The sequence below is a fragment of the Oncorhynchus keta genome, chromosome 14 (assembly GCF_023373465.1).
Source record: "Oncorhynchus keta strain PuntledgeMale-10-30-2019 chromosome 14, Oket_V2, whole genome shotgun sequence".
Classification (NCBI taxonomy): Eukaryota; Metazoa; Chordata; class Actinopteri; order Salmoniformes; family Salmonidae; genus Oncorhynchus; species Oncorhynchus keta.
Genome location: NC_068434.1, coordinates 52,963,604 through 52,987,245, shown reverse-complemented (window position 1 = coordinate 52,987,245; position 23,642 = coordinate 52,963,604). Strand labels below are relative to the sequence as shown.

Sequence of the window (23,642 nt, the reverse complement as noted above, 5' to 3'; positions counted from 1 at the left end):
GGCTACGGTGAGTGTGATCACACAGTCGCCTGGAACAGCTGATGTTCTCATGCATGCCTCAGGGCTGCTTGCCTCGAAGCGAGCATAGAAGTGATTTAGCTGGTCTGGTAGGCTTGTGTCACTGGGCAGCTCGCGGCTGTGCTTCCCTTTGTAGTCTGTAATAGTTTGCAAGCCCTGCCACATAAGACGAGCGTCGGAGCCAGTGTAGTGCGATTCAATCTGAGCCCTGTATTGACGCTTTGCCTGTTTGATGGTTCGTCGCAGGGCATAGCAGGATTTCTTGTAAGCTTCCCGCAAAATGAAAGCGGCAGCTCTACCCTTTAGCTCAGTGCGAATGTTGCCTGTAATCCATGGCTTCTGGTTGGGGTATGTACGTACAGTCACTGTGGGCACGACGTCCTCGATGCACTTATTGATTAAGCCAGTGACTGATTGGGTGTACTCCTCAATGCCATCGGAAGAATCCCGGAACATATTCCAGTCTGTGATAGCAAAACAGTCCTGGAGTTTAGCATCTGCTTCATCTGACCACTTTTTTTATAGACCGCTCTTCATTGGAAACTCTTAATCTGCATACACGCTTTAGCATACACGCATAGCTCTCTGTATCTGAGGACAGAAAACCTTACAAGAAATAGACTTAATTGTATTCTCTCTATCACATGGATGACGCTGGAGAGACGAAGCAGGTACGGGGAGCCAAACATTTAATAAGGAATGGACATGGAACGAGACAGTAACAGCGTCAGCATACAAAGAAAAAAACTATCAATGTATCAGCAGGGAATAGAGCAGGGAAACTGACAAATATAGGGGAGGTATTCAACAGATAAGTGAGTACAGAGTTCATGCTGAAGCATGTGACGAGGGAAGGCAGATGTGAGTAATTGATGCCAGGAATGCGTGATGCAGGGCAGCCTGGCGCCCTGTTAAAAATATCATGTGTCCAGCCTAGTAGCTGGTCATATATAATTAACTTAGCTAGCTATCTATATAGTATGTAAATTAGCTTGCTACGTAAGTAGCTAATTTGAGTTCAAATGCACTGTGGCTAGTTACTGTAGCTAATAATACATCTGTCATGACTTCCACCGAAGTTGGTGCCTCCTTTTTCGGGCCGGCGTTCTGCGGTCGTCGTCACCGGCTTTCCAGCTGCCACCGATCTACGTTTCTTTTTCTATTAGTTTTGTCTTGATTGTACACACCTGGTTCCTATTACAGTATAATTATTTTCCCTATATAACCCTCTGGTTCCCAATATGTTTTGTGCGTGATTGGTCCTTGTTGAGTGTTATTAGACTGCTGTGTTGTGATGTGTTTTCCCTGCGTGGAATTTTATGGTTGTTTCTTTTCGAGTGAAGTTATTTTACTCAGTTCTGTGTACTGCGCCTGACTCTATCCTCACCGCTGCACAATGACACTTGACAGAATCACGCAACAACTAATATGGAGTCAGCAGGTGCAGCCAGTCCTCCGGTACCAGTGGAGGAAGGCTCACCATGGAGCGATGGTAGAGGGGGTTTTCCCACGCCCCCATCAACTTCACCCCGACCAACACCATAACCCACTCCGCTGTCCACTCCTCCTTCACCTGGACCCAGTGGGATTCGGCTCTTGCTCCCGAGCGCATATGATGGGACGGCTGCCGGGTGCCAGGGGTTCCTGCTCTAGTTGGAGCTCTACCCGGCTCCCTCGGGATACAAGAGCATGTCCGCCCTCATCTCCTGTCTGTCGGCGAAAGCGCTTGAGTGGGCCAACGCTGAATGGGGAAGTATAGACGCAATGAGGAACGCTTGTTCCATCTCAGACAGAGGATGAGGAGCGCACAGGAATTCGCACTGGACTTCAGGACCCTGGCTTCCAGCATGGGATGGAATGAGAGGGCCCTGATCGACCATTACCAGTGTAGTCTACGTGAGGACGTTCGTCGGGAGCTGGCCTGCAGGGACACCACCCTTACCCTCGACCAGCTGGTGGATTTATCCATCCGGCTGGATAACCTGTTTGCCACCCACGGACGTCCGGATCGGCGTCCGTCCATTCCATCTCCCAGCACCTCCGATCCTACACCTATGGAGCTCAGAGGTGCTGCTCTAAGGGTGACCAGAGGGGGGAGGGGGCGTTTCCTGCCCTACCTGTGGCCGCAGAGGACACACTGCTGGTGGGTGCTGGAGAGGTTCATATGACATATGTCACCGAATCTCTGGGACAGGGATACATTCGGCCTTCCACTTCACCTGCCTCCTCAAGTTTCTTTGTGAAGAGGAAGGATGGAGGTTTATGCCAGTGCATTGACTATAGGGGTTTAAATCAGATCACGGTGAAGTATAGTTACCCGCTGCCTCTCATAGCCAGTGTGACCGAGTCATTGAATGGGGCGCGCTTCTTCACCAAATTGGCTCTCAGGAGTGCATACAACCTGGTGTACATCCAGGAGGGGGATGAGTGGAAGACGGCATTTAGTACCACCTCTGAGCACTATGAGTACCTCTTCATGCCTTACGGGTTGATGAATTCTCCACCCATCTTCCAATCCTTTCCAGACGAGATTTTCAGGGACCTTCACGGGAGGTTGTGTATATAGATGACATTCTAATATACTCCGCTACATGCATCGAGCATGTGTATCTGGTGCTCAAGGTGCTTGGTCGACTGTTGGAGCATGACCTGTACGTTAAGGCTGAGAAATGTCTGTTCTTCCAACAGTCCGTCTCCTTCCTAGGGTACCGCCTGTCCGAGTCAGTGGTGGAGATGGAGAATGACCGCATTTCAGCCGTGCGTAATTGGCTGACTACAACCACGGTAAAGGGTAAAGGTGGTGCAGCGGTTCTTAGGGTTTGCCAACTACTACCGGAGGTACAGTAGTTGTGTGGTTGTGGTCAATAGTTGTGGTCAAAGTTTGTGGTCAGTAGTTTTGTGGTTGTGGTCAGTAGTTGTGTTTTTGTGGTTAGGAGTTGTGCTCAAGAATTTTGTTCAGTAGTGTGGTTATGGCCATTAGTTGTGTGTTTGTGGGTAGTAGTTATGGTCAGGGATTTTGGTCAATGTTTGTGGTCAGTTGTTTTTGTCAGTAGTTGTGTGGTTCAGTAGATTTGGGGTCACTAGTAATCTGTTTGTGGTAAGTAGTGTGTTTGTGGTCAGTATGTATGTTCTTGTGGTCAATATTTGTGTGCTTGTGGTCAGTAGTTGTGATCAGGGATTTTGGACAATACTTGTGGTCAGTAGTTGTGGTCAGTGGTTTTGGTGAGTAGTTGTGGTCAGTTGTGGTGTGGTTATTGTAAGTAGTTGTGTGGTTGTGGTCAGTAGTTGTGTGGTTGTGGTCAGTAGTTGTGGCCAGCAGTTGTGTGGTTTTGGCCAGTACTTGTGGTCAGCAGTTGTGTTGTTTTGATTAGTAGTTGTGTGGCTGTGGTCTGTGATTTTGATTAATATTTGTGGTCAGTAGTTGTGATCAGTATTTGTGTGGTTCAGTAGTTCTGTGGTTGAGGTTAGTAGTTTCATTATAGTTGTCTGTGGTTGTGGTCAGGAGCTTTTCTTCTGAAGATGTGGTCATTGGTTGTGGTCAGTAGCTATGGTATGTTGTGTTGTTGGGGTTAGTATTTGCAGTCTGTTGTTGTGGTTGTTGTCAGTAGTTTTGTGGCTGTGGTCAATAGTTTTGGTCAGTGATTGTGGTCAGTAGTGGTGGTCAGTAGTTTCATGGTTTATTAGTTGTGGTCAGTAGTTGTGTGGTTATTGTAAGTAGTTGTGTGGTTGTGGTCAATGATTTGTTAAATGTTTGTGGTCAGTAGTTAAAAGATATCAAAATGTTGAATGTAAGCCCACTGGTCCGAGCCAGTCTACACATTTTAAAGTTTGTATTTCTTAAGGAGTAGCCTGTTAAACAATTATTATTATTATTATTATTATTAATTATTCAGAAGTAAGTTGAAGATGTAAGTATTTTGAAGATTTAAGTGGGGGGTTTTGCTTTGCAAACACCACAATAATAATAATGGATGGAGGGATTAACATATGAAAGGAGGTTGAATTGGACTGATTGTGTCACGGTTTTCATAAGGTGAAGGAGAGTCGGACCAAACTGCAGCGTGTATATTGTGATCCATGTTTAATAAAACAAACGTAACACGAATCCAAAACACAAACTCTACAAAAACAATAAACGTAATGAAAACCGAAACAGCCTAAACTGGTGCAAACTAACACAGAATAAAGATGTCAAGACACTCAGGACAATCACCCACAATACAACCAAAGAATATGGCTGCCTAAATATGGTTCCCAATCAGAGACAACGATAAACACCTGCCTCTGATTGAGAACCACTTCAGACAGCCATAGACTAACCTAGAACACCCCACTAAGCTACAATCCCACTATCTACACACCACATACAAAAACCCATGTCACACCCTGGCCTGACCAAATACATGAAGAAAAACACAAAATACTACGACCAGGGCGTGACAGATTGGTACGATAAAGGAATCAATGTATTGTTGAAGGGAGGTTGTGGGGGGATTGGTAGTAGTTATTGCTGTTCTGATTTCAGATTTGAATATAATAGAAGTAAAGCAAGGTGTCATACCCTTTACATTTTTGTCTACGAAACGTTGTTGGGAAAAGTGGTCAAGGTAGACGAAGTCACAATGTTTACTCATTGTCTCATGCTTAGAATGTGCTCCCCCGTTATTATAATTTGAAAGTTCTAAAAAGTTCCATGGCAGTTATTCAACAGTGGGAAGTTACCTAAATTAGTTGATGTGGTTACTAAACAGCTGTACCTATTGACTGGTAGTAGATATTTCCGTTCTTATTTCAGATTTGAATAGCAAAGAAGGAGACAAAGGTGTCATACCCTTTAAGATTTTGCTACATTGTTAGGAAAAGTGGGCACGGTAGCTGATTTTCGTCAAGTTACTGTGTTTGCTCATTGTCTCATGCTTAAAATGTGCCATCCCACTGTTATAATTTGAAAGTTTTGAAAGATTTCATTGTCTAACTTGTTCGGAAAGTGGTCAAAACGGCAGTTTTGTATAGAAAAAGTTGTTGATGCCATTACTAAAACAGCTGTATCGTGAGATCTGTGTAATATATTTCTGTTCCGATTCCAAACTTCAGTGTAAATTAAGTTTGATTTTAGTTGAAGTTGAAGTTTGATTTTGGTTGATTGATAGGATAGTCTGAACATGTGAGAGTTGTGTTGTGTGGTTGTGGTCAGTAGTTTTGGTCCGTAGTTGTGGTCAATCATTTTGGTAAGTGTTTTAGTAAGTAGTTGTGTGGTTCAGTAGTTGTGGTCAGTAGTTGTGTGGTTGTGATAAATAAGTGTGGTCAGTCATTCTTGTCAGTAGTTGTGGTCATTAGTGGTCAGTAGTGTTGTGGTCAGTAGTTGTGGTTTATTAGTTGTGGCCAGTAGTTGTGTGGTTGTGTTCAGTAGTTGTGTGGTTGTGTTCAGTAGTTGTGTGGTTGTGATCATTAGTTGTGTGGTTCAGTAGTTGCGTGGTCAGTAGTTGTGTGTCTGGAGTTTTGTGCAGTAGTTATGGTCTGTAATTGTGATGTTGCGGTCAGTAGTTGTGTGGTTTATTAGTTGTGTTCAGTAGTTGTGTGGTTGTGGTCAGTAGTTTTGGTAAGTAGTTGTATGGTTGTGATCAATAGTTGTGGTCAGTAGTTGTGTGGTTGTGATCAATAGTTGTGGTCATTAGTTGTGGTCATTAGTGTTCAGTAATTTTACGTAATTATGACAACATTGAAGGTTGTGCAATGTAACAGGAATATTTAGACTGATGGATGCCACCCGTTAGATCAAATACGGAGCGGTTCCGTATTTCACTGAAAGAATAAACGTCTTGTTTTCGAGATGATAGTTTCCGGATTCGACCATATTAATAAAGGCTCGCATTTCTGTCTGTTATAATTAAGTCTATGATTTGATAGAGCAATCTGACTGAGCGATGGTAGGCAGCAGCAGGCTCGTAAGCATTCATTCAAACAGCACTTTTGTGCGTTTTGCCAGCAGCTCTGCTGTTTATGACTTCAAGCCTATCAACTCCCGAGATGAGGCTGGTGTAACGATGTGATGTGAAATTGCTAACTAGTTAGCGGGGTGCGCGCTAATAGCGTTTCCAACATCACTAGCGCTGAGACTTGGAGTGGTTGTTCCCCTTGCTCTGCATGGGTAACGCTGCTTCGAGGGTGGCTGTTGTCATTGTGTTCCCGGTTCAAGCCCAGGGAGGAGCGAGGAGAGGGACTGAAGCTATACTGTTACACTGGCAATACTAAAGTGCCTATAAGAACATCCAATAGTCAAAGGTTAATGAAATACAAATGGTATAGAGGGAAATAGTCCTATAATTCCTATAATAACTACAACCTAAAACTTCTTACCTGGGAATACCTGGGAATATTGACTCATGTTGAAAGGAACCACCGGCTTTCATATGTTCTCATGTTCTGAGCAAAGAACTTAAATGTTAGCTTTCTTACAGGGCACATATTGCAGTTTTACTTTCTTCTCCAACACTTTGTTTTTGCATTATTTAAACCAAATTGAACATGTTTCATTATTTATTTGAGGCTAAATTGATTTTATGCTTGTATTATATTAAGTTAAAATAAGTGTTAATTCAGTATTGTTGTAACTGTCATTATTACAAATACATTTTAAAAATCGTCGGTATCGGCTTTATTTGTCCTCCAATAATCGGTATCGGTATCGGCGTTAAAAAAAAATCATAATCGGTCGACCTCTAGTTGTGATCGTTAGTTGCGTGGTTCAGGTGTTGCTTGGTCAGGAGTTGTGGTCAGGAGTTGTGTGCAGTAGTTTTGGTCTTTAATGCTGATGTTGCAGTCAGTATTTGTGTGGTCGGTAGTTGTTTGATTGGGGTCCGTAGTTGTGTGCTTGTAGTTAGTAGTTGTGGTCAGTCGTTATGTGGTTGTGGTCAATAGTTGTGGTTCAGTAGTTGCATGGTCAGGAGTTGTGTGCAGTAGTTATGGTCTGTAATTGTGTTGTTGCCATCAGTAGTTGTGTGGTCAGTTGTTTATACAAAAAATATATGTTTTCTCTGTAATTTTGTGGCATCCAATTGGTAGGTACAGTCTTGTCTCATTGTTGCAACTCCCATACAGACTCGGGAGAAGCGAAGGTCAAGAGCCATGTGTCCTCTGAAACATGACCCTACCAAGCCGCACTGCTTCTTGACACAATGCCCGCTTAACCCAGAAGCCAGCCACATCAATGTGTCGGAGGAAACACTGTATACCTTGCAGCAGTGTCATTGAAAAAAATATATATATTATTATTATATTTTTTTCCCCCCTTTTTCTCCCCAATTTCGTGGTATCCAATTGTTTAGTAGCTACTATCTTGTCTCATCGCTACAACTCCCGTACGGGCTCCGGAGAGACAAAGGTTGAAAGTCATGCGTCCTCCGATACACAACCCGCATCCAACCTGTGTCGGAGGAAACACCGTGTACCTGGCAATCTTGGTTAGCGCGCACTGCGCCCGGCCCGCCACAGGAGTCGCTGGTGCGCGATGAGACAAGGATATCCCTACCGGCCAAGCCCTCCCTAACCCTTACGACGCTAGACCAATTGTGCGTTGCCCCACGGACCTCTAGCAACTGTGATGCAGTGCCTTAGACCATTGCGCCACTCTGGAGGCCTGTATGTATGTGACCCATACAATTTTATTTTATATGATTTGAAATATGAAGAATTGTAGTATGTTGTGTTTGCCCCAAAAATAGCATTTTGTATTCAGGACATAAAGTTAATTTCTTTAACACATTTTGCAGTTTTACTTTAGTGCCTTATCGCAACCACGATGCATGTTTTGGAATATTTGTATTCTGTACAGGCTTCCTTTTTTTCACTCTGTCATATCGGTAAGTATTCTGGTGTAACGATAATGTTGTTGATCCATCCTCAGTTTTCTCCTATCACAACCATTTCCCTCATGATGAAATCCCTGAGCTCTTTCCTTCCTTTCCGGCAGTTGAGTTAGGAAGGACACCTGTATCTTTGTAGTGACTGGGTGTATTGATACACCATCCAAAGTGTAATCAATAACTTCACCATGCTCAAAGGGATATTCAATGTTTTTTGTTTTTTGTCCCCATCTACTAATAGCAGTGGTGGAAAAAGTATCCAACTATCATACTTGAGTAAAAGTAAAGCTGCCTTTAATAGAAAATGACTCAAGTAAAAGTCACCCAGTAAAATTCTACTTGGATAAAGGAAGGACAGTATTTGGTTTAAAATATACTTAAGTATCAAAAGTAAAAGTATAAATAATTTCAAATTCCTTATATTAAGCAAACCAGATGGCACCATTTAAAAAAACATTTTTTTACGGAAAGCCACGGGCACATTCCAACATTCAGACATCATTTACAAACGAGGCTGTAGGGATGACCAGGGATGTTCAGTTGATAAGTGCGTGAATTTGACTATTTTCCTGTCCTGCTAAGCATTCAAAATGTAATGAGTACTTTTGGGTGTCAAGGAAAATGTATGGAGTAAAAAGTACAATATGTTCTTAATGAATGTAGTGAAGTAAAAGTAGTCCAAAATATAAATAGTAAAGTACAGAAAAAATTACTTAAGTAAAAATACTTTAAAGTACTAATTAAGTGCTTTACACCACTGACTAATAGGTGCCCTTTGCGAGTCATTGAAATACCTCCCTGTTCTTTGTGGTTGAATTAGTGTTTGAAATTCACTGCTCGACTGAGGGACCTTACAGATGTATGTGTGGGGTGCAGAGATGAGGTAGTCATAAAAACATCCTCCCGAGTCAAATAATTTCCTACATTTAGTGTAGATTTGTACTGCAAGAAGTGCTTAATTCTGCAGGAGTTAATATTAAGGCTATGCGAAAGGTTATAGACCTAGAGTCAGTGTCCATATTTCAGTTTTCATTTGACCCAGTAAGCTACAGTTCCCTTGACGTGACATAGGCCTGTTTGATGTCTTGTGACTGTCTAATCTGTATAGCAATTCGACAGTCACAATTATCTCACATAACATAGCCAGCACCGCTATCATCCTCTTTTAACACTTCAAACATTACTTTTCTGGCTGTACCTTCTCTTTATTTTCAACACTCATTTCACAGCTTTTCTCTTATTGAATTAAACTCTGACATTGTCCTTTTTGCCTCTGTGGATGACATTAACTTTTTCTGCCCATCCCCAAAATCATTTGGCAATTGTCATGTGGGCTATTTGGCTCGTGTACAGTTAGGCCCTAAAGTTTAGGCTTACACACTAATGCCAGATAGCCTAAAATAATGAAAGAAAAAACTAAATGTAGCCTAAAGACATAAATTGCACAAGAATTACACATTTATGGATTTTTTAAGGTATTGTTTCCTTTGTATTCAAACTGACTGCCACCCACCTGCCCACATAATATTTCATGACCCTAAACCTTCCCGACCAAGCATATTTAACTGCGGAACTGTGGGTTATGAGTCAACCCATATATCACTACCCTATATGGAACCAATTTTAGTTCAGTGAATAAGAACTCCTGGGGTTATGATCAAAGAACCCTACAACATGTGTTCTATATAGAATCATTAGGGGTGCTATATATGAAGCCAACAAAATAACCCTTTTTGGTTCTATCCATAACCTTTTTTTCGAAGAGTGGGGTTGTGGTCAACTGTCTACACTGCAGTTTTTGCGTGTAAAATTGAATGAAGTGCGATGAGAAGTTACAGGTTGAAATATGAAGCAAGCGAACGGATACAGCTTATCTCTATCTAATCAGAGCAGCAGGATCAATTTACAGCCTGCGCTTCTCTTTACAGATGGGCAAACTAGCGGATGAGTTATTTCGAGCATGGGGCATGATCCTGGGAAGGAGGACAAAGCTAGTGAGCATTTATACATTTTCTCTGTATCATTCCAAGGACGTTGATTTTTGGTCTGGTCTGGATCAAATCTGAATCAAGCATAGACATCTATGTTTGGTTCAGATTTATTAGAACCGGAACAAATTACAGACATCTTTGTTTCACAAGTTTGAACAACACAGTACAGTATAGTACAGTAGAACACAGCAGTACAGTAGAGCACTACATCACAATTCAGTACACAGTACAGTAAAGGTATTATATACTACAGTATAATACAGTAAATCAAATCAAAATCAAATGTATTTACATAGCCCTTCGTACATCAGCTAAGATCTCAAAGTGCTGTACAGAAACCCAGCCTAAAACCCCAAACAGCAAGCAATGCAGGTGTAGAAGCACAGTGGCTAGGAAAAACTCCCTAGAAAGGCCAAAACCTAGGAAGAAACCTAGAGAGGAACCAGGCTATGAGGGGTGGCCAGTCCTCTTCTGGCTGTGCCGGTTGGAGATTATAGCAGAACATGGCCAAGATGTTCAAATGTTCATAAATGACCAGCATGGTCAAGTCAGCACCTCAGGAGTAAATGTCAGTTGGCTTTTCATAGCCAATCATTAAGAGTATCTCTACCACTCCTGCTGTCTCTAGAGAGTTGAAAACAGTAGGTCTGGGACAGGTAGCACGTCCGGTGAACAGGTCAGGATTCCATAGCCGCTGGCAGAACAGTTGAAACTGGAGCAGCAGCACGGCCAGGTGAACTGGGGACAGCAAGGAGTCATCATGCTAGGTAGTCCTGAGGCATGGTCCTAGGGCTCAGGTCCTCCCAGAGAGAGAAAGAAAGAGATAATTAGATAGAACATTAAATTCACACAGGACACCGGATAAGACAGGAGAAGAAGTACTCCAGATATAACAAACTGACCCTAGCCCCCCGACACATAAATTACTGCAGCATAAATGCTGGAGGCTGAGACAGTGTGGCCCCATCCGATGATACCCCCGGACAGGGCCAAACAGGAAGGATATTACCCCACCCACTTTGCCAAAGCACAGCCCCCACACCACTAGAGGGATATCTTCAACCACCAATTTATCATCCTGAGACTGAGGCCGAGTATAGCCCACAAATATCTCCGCCACGGCAAACCCAGGGGGGAGCGCCAACCCAGACAGGAAGATCACGTCAGTGACTCAACCCACTCAAGTGACGTACCCCTCATAGGGATGGCATGAAAGAGCACCAGTAAGCCAGTGACTGTAATAGGGTTAGAGGCAGATAATCCTAGTGGAAATAGGGGAACCGGCCAGGCAGAGACAGCAAGGGCGGTTCGTTGCTCCAGAGCCTTTCCGTTCACCTTCACACTCCTGGACCAGACTACACTCAATCATATGACCCACTGAAGAGATGTGACTTCAGTAAAGACTTAAAGGTTGAGACCGAGTCTCTCACATGGGTAGGCAGATCATTCCATAAAAGTGGAGCTCTATAGGTAGAAATCCCTGCCTCCAGCTGTTTGCTTAGAAATTCTAGGGACAATTAGGAGGCTTGCGTCTTGTGACCGTAACGTACGTGTAGTTATGTACGGCAGGACCAAATCAGAAAGATAGGTAGGAGCAAGCCCATGTAATGCTTTGTAGGTTAGCAGTAAAACCTTAATCAGCCCTTGCCTTAACAGGAAGCCAGTGTAGGGAGGCTAGCACTGGAGTAATATGATACATTTCTTTGGTTCTAGTCAGGATTCTCGCAGCCGTATTTAGCACTAACTTAAGTTTATTTAGTGCTTTATCCGGGTCGCCGGAAAGTAGGACATTGCAGTAGTCTAACCTAGAAGTAACAAAAGCATGGATACATTTTTATGCATCATTTTTGGGCAGAAAGTTTCTGATTTTTGCAATGTTACGTAGATGGAAAAAAGCTGTCCTTGAAACAGTCTTGATATGTTCGTCAAAAGAGATCAGGGTCCAGAGTAACGCCGATGTCCTTCACAGTTTTATTTGGGACGACTGTAGAACCATCAAGATTAATTGTCAGATTCAACAGAAGATCTCTTTGTTTCTTGGGACAAAGAACAAGCATCTCTGTTTTGTCCAAGTTTAAAAGTAGAAAGTTTGCAGCCATCCACTTCCTTATTTCTGAAACACGGGCTTCTAGCGAGGTTATAGCGAAATTTGGGGCTTCACCATGTTTCATTGAAAGGTACAGCTGTGTGTCATCCGCATAGCAGTGAAAGTTAACATTACGTTTTCGAATGACATCCCCAAGAGGTAAAATATATAGTGAAAACAATATTTGTCCTAAAACGGAACCTTGTGGAACACCGACATTTACAGTTGATTTGTCAGAGGACAAACCATTCACAGAGACAAACTGATATCTTTGCGACAGATAAGATCTAAACCAGGCCAGAACTTGTCCATGTAGACCAACTTGTGTTTCCAATCTCTCCAAAAGAATGTGGTGATCGATGGTAGCAAAAGCAGCACTAAGGTCTAGGAGCATGAGGACAGATGCAGAGCCTCGGTCTGATGCCATTAAAAGGTAATTTACCACCATCACAAGTGCAGTCTCAGTGCTATGATGGGGTCTAAAACCAGACGGAAGCATTTCGTATGCATCTTTTGTCTTCAGGAAGGCAGTGAGTTGCTGCGCAACAGCTTTTTCTAAAAATGTTGAGAGGAATGGAAGATTTGATATAGGCCGCTAGTTTTTTATACTTTCTGGGTCAAGGTTTGGCTTTTTCAAGAGATGCTTTATTACTGCCACTTTTAGTGAGTTTGGTACACATCCGGTGGATAGAGAGCCGTTTATTATGTTTAACATAGGAGGGCCAAGCACAGGATGCAGCTCTTTCAGTAGTTTAGTTGGAATAGGGTCCAGTATGCAGCTTGAAGGTTTAGAGGCCATGATTATTTTCATCATTGTGTCAAGCGATATAGTACTGAAACACTTGAGTGTCTCTCTTGATCCTAGGTCCTGGACAGCTGAGCTCAGGAGGAATAGACAGATTTAAAGAGGAGTCCGTAATTTGCTTTCTAATTATTATTTACCTTTATTTAACTAGGCAAGTCAGTTAAGAACAAATTCTTAACTGCCTACAAACAGTGGGTTAACTGCCTGTTCAGGGGCAGAACGACAGATTTGTACCGTGTCAGCTCAGGGGTTTGAACTTGCAACCTTCCAAGTACTAGTCCAACACTCTAACCACTAGGCTACCCTGCCGCCCCAGGATAGCCTCAAAGAAGTTCATGAATTTATTACTGCTGATTGGTGTGGCGCCATTTCCGTTACAATTTTCTGGAAGCTTGCTTCAGAGCTTGGGTATTTTCTGTATACCAGCGGGCTAGTTTCTTATGACAAATGTTTTTAGTTTTTAGGGGTGCAACTCCATCTAGGGTATTGCGCAAGGTGAAATTGAGTTCCTCAGTTAGGTGGTTAACTGATTTTTGTCCTCTTACGTCCTTGGGTAGGCAGAGGGAGTCTGGAAGGGCATAAAGGAATCTTTGTGTTGTCTGAGAATTTATAGCACGACTTTTAATGCTCCTTATTTGGGGTCTGAGCAGATTATTTGTTGCAAATGTAATAAAATGGTGATCCGATAGTCCAGGATTATGAGGAAAAGCATTAAGAGCCACAGCATTTATTCCATGGGACAAAACTAGGTCCAGAGTATGACTGTGACAGTGAGTAGGTCCAGAGACATGTTGGACAAAACCCACTGAGTCGATGATGGCTCCGAAAGCCCTTTGGAGTGGGTCTGTGGACTTTTCCATGTGAATATTAAAGTCACCAAAAATTTGAATATTATCAGCTATGACTACAAGGTCCGATAGGAATTCAGGGAACTCAATGAGGAACGCTGTATATGGCCCAGGAGGCCTGTAAACAGTAGCTATAAAAAGTGATTGAGTAGGCTGCATAGATTTCATGACTAGAGCTCAAATTGAAATGTGCTATCGTAAATGTTAGCAACACCTCCGCCTTTGCAGGATGCATGGGGGATATGGTCACTAGTGTAACCAGGAGGTGAGGCTTCATTTAACACATTTAAATTCATCAGGCTTAAGCCATGTTACAGTCAGGCCAATCACATCAAGATTATGATCAGTGATTAGTTCATTGACTATAACTGCCTTTGAAGTAAGGTATCTAACCATAAGTAGCCCTATTTTGAGATGTGATGAATCACGATCTCTTTCAATAATGGCAGGAATGGAGGAGGTCGTTATTCTAGTGAGATTGCTGAGGCGAACACCGCCATGTTTAGTTTTGTCCAACCTTGGTCGAGGCACAGACACGGTCTCAATGGGGATAGCTGAGCTGACTACACTGACTGTGCTAGTGGCAGACTCCACTAAGCAGGCAGGCTGGCTAACAGCCTGCTGCCTGGCCTGCATCCTATTTCATTGTGGAGCTAGAGGAGTTAGAGCCCTGTCTATGTTGATAGATAAGATGAGAGCACCCTTCCAGCTCGGATGGAGTCTGTCACTCCTCAGCAGGCCAGGCTTGGTCCTGTTTGTGGGTGAGTCCCAGAAAGAGGGCCAATTATCTACAAATTCTATCTTTTGGGAGGGGCAGAAAACAGTTTTCAACCAGCGATTTAGTTGTGAGACTCTGCTGTAGCGCTCATCACTCCCCCCTAACTGGGAGGGGGCCAGAGACAGTAGAGAACAGTAGAGCTGTAAAGTAAAGGTCAAGTATAGTGTACTGTATTGTACCCTACCTTACTCTAATGGACTCTCCTCTACTGAACTTTACTGTACTGGACCTTATTGTACTCTACTGAATACACAGTACTCTACTGTACTGAATAAAACAGAACTGTACCGTAGTGTACTGTGTTCTACTGTACTCTACTGAATAAAACTTGACTGTCCTGTACCGTACCATGCCGTACTGTACTGTACTCTATTTTGCTCTAATGTACTAAACTGTGCCATACTGTAATGTGATGTTCAAACTGTTTAAACATTGCCTGGACATTTGTATTAATTCAGATTTGGATCTGGGCCACAACGACCAAATGTGTACTTGTTTGGGAGCTGAGCTCATTGGAATAATACCCAACATGCTTTGCTTTGTTTGTATTTACATTTACATTTTGGTCATTTATCAGATCCTCTCTACATTTTAAGGTAGTACATTTTCTTCTTCTTCATTGGCTTATTGCTAAATCAAGGCCGTTCTGGCCGTTCTATGTCAGTTGACGGGGAAATCAAGGCCGGTCTGGACCGCACCAAAAAAAATACCAAATTAAGAAAGGGAACCAGTGACCTTGTTGTGCACAACCTTCTGAGCCATTAATATCAATATCATGTTGGTAGGAGGCCATAGATGAGAGGAGAAGGGAAGTGAGGAGAGGCCACCTACATTATTGCGGTACAGCCCTAGTCTGCGTTGGAGTCATGCAGAAACACTGGGTGTCAGGCTCCTGTTCCCAAACAAAGACAAGTTACTGTGCAGGATGTATGATGTCACATCCTGTGTTTGTGAAACATGACAAGGCATTTCTTTGGAAACCACATGGAACATTCTGGAACATTCTGTAGTTACATACTGTACTAATGTACTAAACTGACCGTAACTGATGCCTTTAGTGTTTATATTTGTTTTTTATATTGTCAGTGTTGTGTTTGTCCTCTTTGAAGTACCCTGTCAGCCCGGAATGAATTGCCCCTTGGGATTAATGAAGTTGTATTGTACTAGTAGGAAAGGTAACTAATAATGTAATATAAAATGTTCCCCCTCTCTCGGTGTGTAGAGAAGAGCCAGTCAATGAGGAGGGCCCAGGCTCTGTCCTCTACTCTGGCTGCTGCCTCCAGACTCTCAGCTATGATCCACCAACCAGGGAAGGACCAGATGCACACTAATGCCATGCTGGTGGACCAGGTGAGTTGTCGTACCCAGGTTTTTAACCAGGTAGAATATGGTGGACCAGGTGAGCTGTCATAGCCAGCCATAACCAGGGATTGGACTGCTTTTGTCCCAGACACTGACCTCTCACCCTGTGCCCCTGCTCAGGTGGATGACCTGGATATAAAGTACCGTTCTCCAGTGGAGGAGGAGGTGAGCTCTGTACCACAGAGGAACAACCCTGCCTGGGACTCCTTCTTTGGAAGTCTCCCTGGCTCCATGGCTCCTCACAGGGACCAGGCCTTCCCCCTTCCTTCCTCTCCCTTGGCCTACCCCTTTCCTTTCTCTGGTGGTGGAAATAGGGGGAGGATCCAGCCGTCCGTCTCCCTCTCCTCTGGGCTCAGTCACAGAGGAACTAGTCAGCCTGAGAAGACCTGTGTACTGAGGTAAGTACCACACCCAAACACCCGCGCTCTGCTCTACCATGCTTGGTTAGTTATAGTTAAGTAAGGTCAAAAGCCGACCAAAAATATTTTGGGGGGGTTTCATAATATGTTATTGTTGCATACTTACTGGGGTCTCAAAGATCTCCATGTTAATATATTTTACAATGTAATTCCTCTAAAGGTGTCAATCAAAAACCAAAACTAACTTAAATGTAAAATAAGCTTTTTGGTCCATTACTGTTATCCAGCACAGTAGCTGTAACAGCAGTAGGGATGAAAGTCACAGGAAGTCACAATGAACCATTCTCTTTGGTCAAGATGCCGAGGTGAGCAGACACTGAACAGTGCGATCATTCTGCATCCAAGGACTTGTGGTTTCAGCTTCTTTTACGAAAGACCGAAGTATGAATATTCATCAAGTCTAGTAGAAACTAAATGTACTAAAATGGAATAGGAAAGTGGAACTTGTCTGTCGGCAATGCATTAAAGACCATAATTGGTTAAAGAAAATTGTGATGAATAAAAAAGTATACCAGTTTCATTTAATGACCAAAAAATGGACAGCTCTGTCATGTAGATTGGAAAATATTTGGGGAGAGATTTTCGATGTACCGATTCCATGGCACATGGTTTATGAACTGATATGCAAAATGACGCTGGAGTCAAAAATGAATATTCAAAATTCTTGCAACCAATAGCATGTTAGATACAGTTGAAGTCAGAAGTTTAAGAATACATTTAAACTCAGTTTTTCACAATTCCTGACATTCAATCCTAGTAAAAATGCCCTGTCTTAGGTCAATTAGGATTACCACTTTATTTTAAGAATGTGAAATGTCAGAATAATATTAGAGAGAATTATTTATTTCAGCTTTTATTCCTTTTATCACATTCCCAGTGGGTCAGAAGTTTACATACACTCAATTAGTATTTGGTAGCATTGCCATTAAGTTGTTTAACTTGGGTCAAACGTTTTGGGTAGCCTTCCACAAGCTTCCCACAATAAGTTGGGTGAATTTTGGCCCACTCCTCCTGACAGAGCTGGTGTAACTGAGTCAGGTTTGTATGCTTCCTTGCTCGCACAAGCTTTATCAGTTCTGCCCACAAATGTTCAATATGTTTAAGGTAAGGGCTTTGTAATGGCCACTCCACTACCTTGACTTTGTTGTCCTTAAGCCATTTTGCCACAACTTTGGAAGTCTGCTTGGGAAGACCCATTTGCGACCAAGCTTTAACTTCCTGATTGATGTCTTGAGATGTTGCTTCAATATATCCGCATAATTTTCTTTTCTCATGATGTCATCTATTTTGTGAAGTGCACCAGTCCTTCCTGCAGCAAAGCACCCCCATAACATGATGCTGCCACCCCCGTGCTTCACGGTTGGGATGGTATTCTTCAGCAGCTTGCAAGCCTCCCCCTTTTTCCTCCAAACATAACGATGGTCATTATGGCCAAACAGTTATATTTTTGTTTCATCAGATCAGAGGACATTTCTCCAAAAAGCACGATATTTGTCCCCATGTGCAGTTGCAAACTGTTTTCTGGCTTTTTTTATTGCGGTTTTGGAGCAGTGGCTTCTTCCTTGCTGACCGGCCTTTCAGGTTATGTTGATATAGGACTCGTTTTACTGTGAATATAGATCTTTTTTTTTACCTGTTTCCTCCAGCATCTTCACAAGATCCGTTGTTCTGGGATTGATTTTCACTTTTCGCACCAAAGTACGTTCATCTCTAGGAGACAGAACGAGTCTCCTTCCTGAGCGGTATGATGGCTGCATTGTCCCATGGTGTTTATACTTGCGTACTATTGTTTGTACAGACTAACGTGGTACCTTCAGGCATTTGGAAATTGCTCCCAAGGATGAACCAGACTTGTGGAGGTTTACAAAAAAAATTCTGAGGTATGGGTGATTTCTTTTCCCATGATGTCAAGCAAAGAGGCATTGAGTTTGAAGGTAGGCCTTGAAATACATCCACAGGTACACCTCCAATTGACTCAAATGATGTCAATTAGCCTAACAGGAGCTTCTAAAGCCTTGACATTATTTTCTGGAATTTTCTAAGCTGTTCAAAGGCACAGTCAACTTAGTGTATGTAAACTTCTGACCCACTGGAATTGTGATGTAATTCACTGTAAGTGAATTAATCTGTCTGTAAACAATTGCTTGGAAAAAAATACTTTTGTCAATCAGTAAGGAGATGTCCTAACCGATTTGCCAAAACTATAGTTTGTTAACAAGAAATTTGTGGAGTGGTTAAAAAACGAGTTTAAATGACTCCAACCTAAGTGTATGTTAACTTCTGACTTCAACTATATACAGTGTGGAGAACAAGTATTTGATACACATTGCCGATTTTGCAGGTTTTCCTACTTACAAAGCATGTAGAAGTCTGTAATTTTTTACCATAGGTACACTTCAACTGTGAGAGACGGAATCTAAAACAAAAATCCAGAAAATCACATTGTATGATTTTTAAGTAATTCATTTTCATTTTATTGCATGACATAAGTATTTGATCACCTACCAACCAGTAAGAATTCCAGCTCTCACAGACCTGTTAATTTTTCTTTAAGATGCCCTCTTGTTCTCCACTCAATACCTGTATTAACTGCACCTGTTTGAACTCGTTACCTGTATAAAAGACACCTGTCCACACACTCAATCAAACAGACTCCAACCTCTCAACAATGGCCAAGACCAGAAAGCTGTGTAAGGACATCAGGGATAAATTGTAGACCTGCACAAGGCTGGGATGGGCTACAGGACAATAGGCAAGCAGCTTGGTGAGAAGGCAACAACTGTTGGCGCAATTATTAGAAAATGGAAGAAGATGACGGTCAATCACCCTCGGTCTGGGGCTCCATGCAAGAGCTCACCTCGTGGGGCATCAATGATCATGAGGAAGGTGAGGGATCAGCCCAGAACAACACGGCAGGTCCTGGTCAATGACCTGAAGAGAGCTGGGACCACAGTCTCAAAGAAAACCATTAGTAACACACTACGCCGTCATGGATTAAAATCCTGCAGCGCACACAAGGTCTCACTGCTCAAGCCAGTGCATGTCCAGGCCGTCTGAAGTTTGCCACTGACCATCTGGATGATCCAGAGGAGGAATGGGAGAAGGTCATGTGGTCTGATGAGACAAAAATAGAGCTTTTTTGGTCTAAACCACTCACCGTGTTTGGAGGGAGAAGAAGGATGAGTACAACCCCAAGAATACCATCCCAACTGTGAAGCATGGAGGTGGAAACATAATTATTTGGGGATGCTTTTCTGCAACGGGGACAGGATGACTGCACCGTATTGAGGGGAGGATGGATGGTGCCATGTATCGCGAGGTCTTGGCCAACAACCTCCTTCCCTCAGTAAGAGCATTGAAGATGGGTCGTGGCTGGGTCTTCCAATATGACAACAACCCCAGGGCAACAAAGGAGTGGCTCCGTAAGAAGCATCTTAAGGTCCCGGAGTGGCCTAGCCAGTCTCCAGACCTGAACCCAATAGAGCATCTTTGGAGGGAGCTGAAAGTCCGTATTGCCCAGCGACAGCCCCGAAACCTGAAGGATCTGGAGAAGGTCTGCATGGACGAGTGGGCCAAAATCCCTGCTGCAGTGTGCAAACCTGGTCAGGAACTACAGGAAACGTATGATCTCTGTAATTGCAAACAATAGTTTCTATACCAAATATTAAGTTCTGCTTTTCAGATGTATCAAATACTTGTCATGCAATAAAATGCAAATTAATTACGTAAAAATCATACAATGTGATTTTTCTGGATTTTTGTTTTAGATTCCGTCTCTCACAGTTGAAGTGTACCTCTGATAAAAATTACAGACCTCTACATGCTTTGTAAGTAGGAAACACTGCTGATTTTGCAGGTTATCAAATACTTGTTCTCCCCACTGTGTGTGTGTGTGTGTGTGTGTGTGTGTGTGTGTGTGTGTGTGTGTGTGTGTGTGTGTGTGTGTGTGTGTGTGTGTGTGTGTGTGTGTGTGTGTGTGTGTGTGTGTGTGTGTGTGTGTGTGTGTGTGTGTGTGTGTGTGTGTGTGTGTGTGTGTGTGTGTGTGTGTGTGTGTGTGTGTGTGTGTGTGTGTGTGTGTTGTTCTTTCTCTCTCAGTTCCAGTCTGGAACCAGTAGAGTGTGACAGTTGGGAGGAGGCCACCCTGTGCCAGTCTCCCCCCTCCCTCCCCAACTTCTCATCTCCCTGGCAACGCTCCGACCTGCATACTAGCTCTGGGGACGAGAGGGACTCCTTTGACAACTCGTTGCACTTCAACCGTACACACTCTAACCATTCACACACACCTTCCAAGGTATTTCACACAAGTTACTTCACAGATATACACTCAGACTGCACACACTCACCTGCCAAGGTGTGATTGTATTGTGCTGTTATAGTTGTCCCCACATTCGGTTACTGGTTAAATGTGGCTGAAAGCATCACTTATTTTCTCTAATTTTAGTGATACTCCCTTCCCTAATAATCTATGGTTCTTGTGTGTTTCGCTCAGGATCAGTCAGACACACAGCTTCGTCTGCGCTCTTACTCCTACTCCTCCCCCAAGACCCAGCTTCCACGCCCCCTGTTCACCCGAGATGCAGCGATCTCTGACCTGACAGAAGGTCAGTCACCTTAAACCCCTGACCCCTGACTTCTCTCTTCCCAGGGCCATCAGCCATTTGTCAGACAGAAGCCTGTTTAGGATAATGTTGCAGCTAGGTTCTCTCCATAGCTCTTCAGGACCTGGGGTCAACACAGTGAACTCTCGCTGTGTGTGTAACTCCTACTCAGTTAGCCATCATGTGTCCTTATCCTGTGTAGGTTGTGCATTCAGCAGCAGTGGCTGCTCCCTTCTTCAGGCTCTCTCTCTCTCTCTCTCTCTCTCTCTAAACTCTCTCCTCAACCCAGTTAGTAAGTACAGTCTTGAACAGCCCTTTTAGAAACACCGGTCCCCCGAGTTCTGCTATATTAATCTATGGTTGTGCTTGCTGATGTATGGGGCTGACCATATCGTCACTATTGTTGCAGCGATGTAGCCTGGGTGCCTGACTTCTATATTCAGCAGTCTATGAATCTATGGTTGTGCTTGCTGATGTATGGGGCTGACCATATCGTCACTATTGTTGCAGCGATGTAGCCTGGGTGCCTGACTTCTACATTCAGCAGTCTTAACTACATCATTATCATATCAAGACAAACTGGCTGAAACAGGAACTAGACTGGTGCCCAGGCTATGGTGGGAGTGTAGGTATGGTTACAAAGTGCATGGTCCTATCAGAATCCTATTTTGAATAGAAATCTCACATTAACTTGAGGCCAGTCTAATACAATGATAACAGGATATGAAATGAACATGGGCTTGTCCCAAATGGTACCCTATTCCTATTTAGCATAGGGCACTGGTTTATACTACTGTACTATATAGGGAATAGGTTGCCATTTGGGATGCATTACATGTGTTTTGTACCTTGAGGCTTGACAGTAATTCTCTTTGAGGGTTGGTTTTGTTTCGTGGAAATGCTGTGGTTCTTTATGGGGAGATGGTTTTGTTTCTCTCATGGGGAAATGTTTTGGAATTGCTACCGTTTGTCTGTTACCTTTTTCTCCTCCTGTTCTCTCTTTCTGTGATTTGTTCTTCCTCAGCAGCTCTTTCCTGTGTGTGTTTCTTCTCACTCTGTAGGGGTCTGCTGGACCTGGGGCTTTATAAATGTTCTAGTTTACCTCCCAAATGACACCCTGTTCCCTATATAGTGCACTACTTTTGACAGGTCAATGGAAGTGCACAACACACTCGCCTGCCAAAGTTTAACATAGACAGATGTGTGATTGTATTTGTAGCCCTAATGTTGACCTTTTTCTTCACAGATGACATACTCAAACTGTCAATGTTTGTGTCAATCTAAGTAACAAAATAAAAAAATCCCCATCAAAATCCATCACTTTATTAAGCTATAGATATATATTTTTGCATGGACTGGTCTAAATCCACTGCATCCGCCTATGTCGGCCTTCCGCATCTGCGGTGGAAGGTGGCCAAGCTACAGTGGTGTTTAAGAACATGAGACATCCCGAATATCACAAACGTCTGTCATCTCTTTAAAAAGATGAGATTCTCACAAACACGATCGTGTTCTCCGTTTTGTTCTACGACCCCCACAAGTGTCACTGGACTCGTCTGACGGTAACCAGCTACCGGTTAATAAAACATTATGGAGGTATGAAGGTACAGTTGAAGTCGGAAGTTCACATACACTTAGGTTGGAGTCATTAAAACTTGTTTTTCATCCACTCCACACATTTCTTGTTAACAAACTATAGTTTTGGCAAGTCGGTGAGAAAATCTACTTTGTGCATGACACAAGTAATTTTTCCAACAATTGTTTACAGACAGATTATTTCACTTATTCACTGTATCACAATTCCAGTGGGTCAGAAGTTTACATACACTAAGTTGACTGTGCCTTTAAACAGCTAGGAAAATTATGTCATGGCTTTAGAAGCGTCTGATAGGCTAATTGACGTCATTTGAGTCAATTGGAGGTGTACCTGTGGATGTATTTTAAGGCCTATCTTCAAACTCAGTGCCTCTTTGCTTGACATCCTGGGAAAATGAAAAGTAATCACCCAAGACCTCCACAAGTCTGGTTCAGCCTTGGGAGCAATTTCCAAATGCCTGAAAGTATCACGTTCATCTGTACAAACAATAGTACGCAAGTATAAACACCATGGGACAACGCAGCCTTCATACCACTCAGGAAGGAGACTTGTTCTGTTTCCTAGAGATGAACATACTTTGGTGCAAAAAGTGCAAATCAATCCCAGAACAACAGCAAAGAACCTTGTGAAGATTCTGGAGGAATCAGGTACAAAAATATCGATATCCACAGTAAAACGAGTCCTATATCGACGTAACTTGAAAGGCCGCTCAGCAAGGAAGAAGCCACTGCTCCAAAACCACCATGAAAAAGCCAGACTACGGTTTGCAACTGCACATGGGGATGAAGATCGTACTTTTTGGAGAAATGTCCTCTGGTCTGATGAAACAAAAATATAACTGTTTGGCCATAATGACCATTGATATGTTTGGAGGAAAAGGTGGAGGCTTGCAAACCGAAGACCACCATCCCAACCGTGAAGCACAGGGGTGGCAGCATCATGTTTTGGGGGTGCTTTGCTGCAGAAGGGACTGGTGCACTTCACAAAATAGTTTTACTGCCTCATGATGCCATCTATGTGGATATATGAAAGCAGCATCTCATTCCATCAGTCAGGAAGTTAAAGCTTGGTTGCAAATGGGTCTTCCAAATGGACAATGACCCCAAGAATAATTCCAAAGTTGTGGCAAAGTGGCTTAAGGACAACAAAGTTAAGGTATTGGAGTGGCCATCACAAAGCCCTGACCTCAGTCCCATAGAACATGTGTGGGCAGAACTGAAAAAGTTTGTGCGAGCAAGGAGGCCTACAAACCTGACTCAGTTACACCATCTCTGTCAG

At 43.1% G+C, this 23,642-nt stretch overlaps 1 protein-coding gene across 4 annotated transcripts in view; it reads left to right on the top strand.

Moving 5' to 3' along the window:
• Positions 1 to 23,642, top strand: part of LOC118393623 (rho guanine nucleotide exchange factor 28-like) — a 144,582-nt gene that overhangs the window by 82,972 nt on the left and 37,968 nt on the right. For 3 of the 4 annotated variants that reach the window (XM_052461915.1, XM_052461913.1, XM_052461916.1), the window contains 4 exons: positions 15,611 to 15,738; positions 15,871 to 16,148; positions 20,265 to 20,460; positions 20,659 to 20,770. In XM_052461915.1, the coding sequence (XP_052317875.1) occupies positions 15,611 to 15,738; positions 15,871 to 16,148; positions 20,265 to 20,460; positions 20,659 to 20,770 (714 nt within the window). The remainder of the gene's footprint in view (positions 1 to 15,610; positions 15,739 to 15,870; positions 16,149 to 20,264; positions 20,461 to 20,658; positions 20,771 to 23,642) is intronic. The other variant, XM_052461914.1, reaches the window with a different exon arrangement.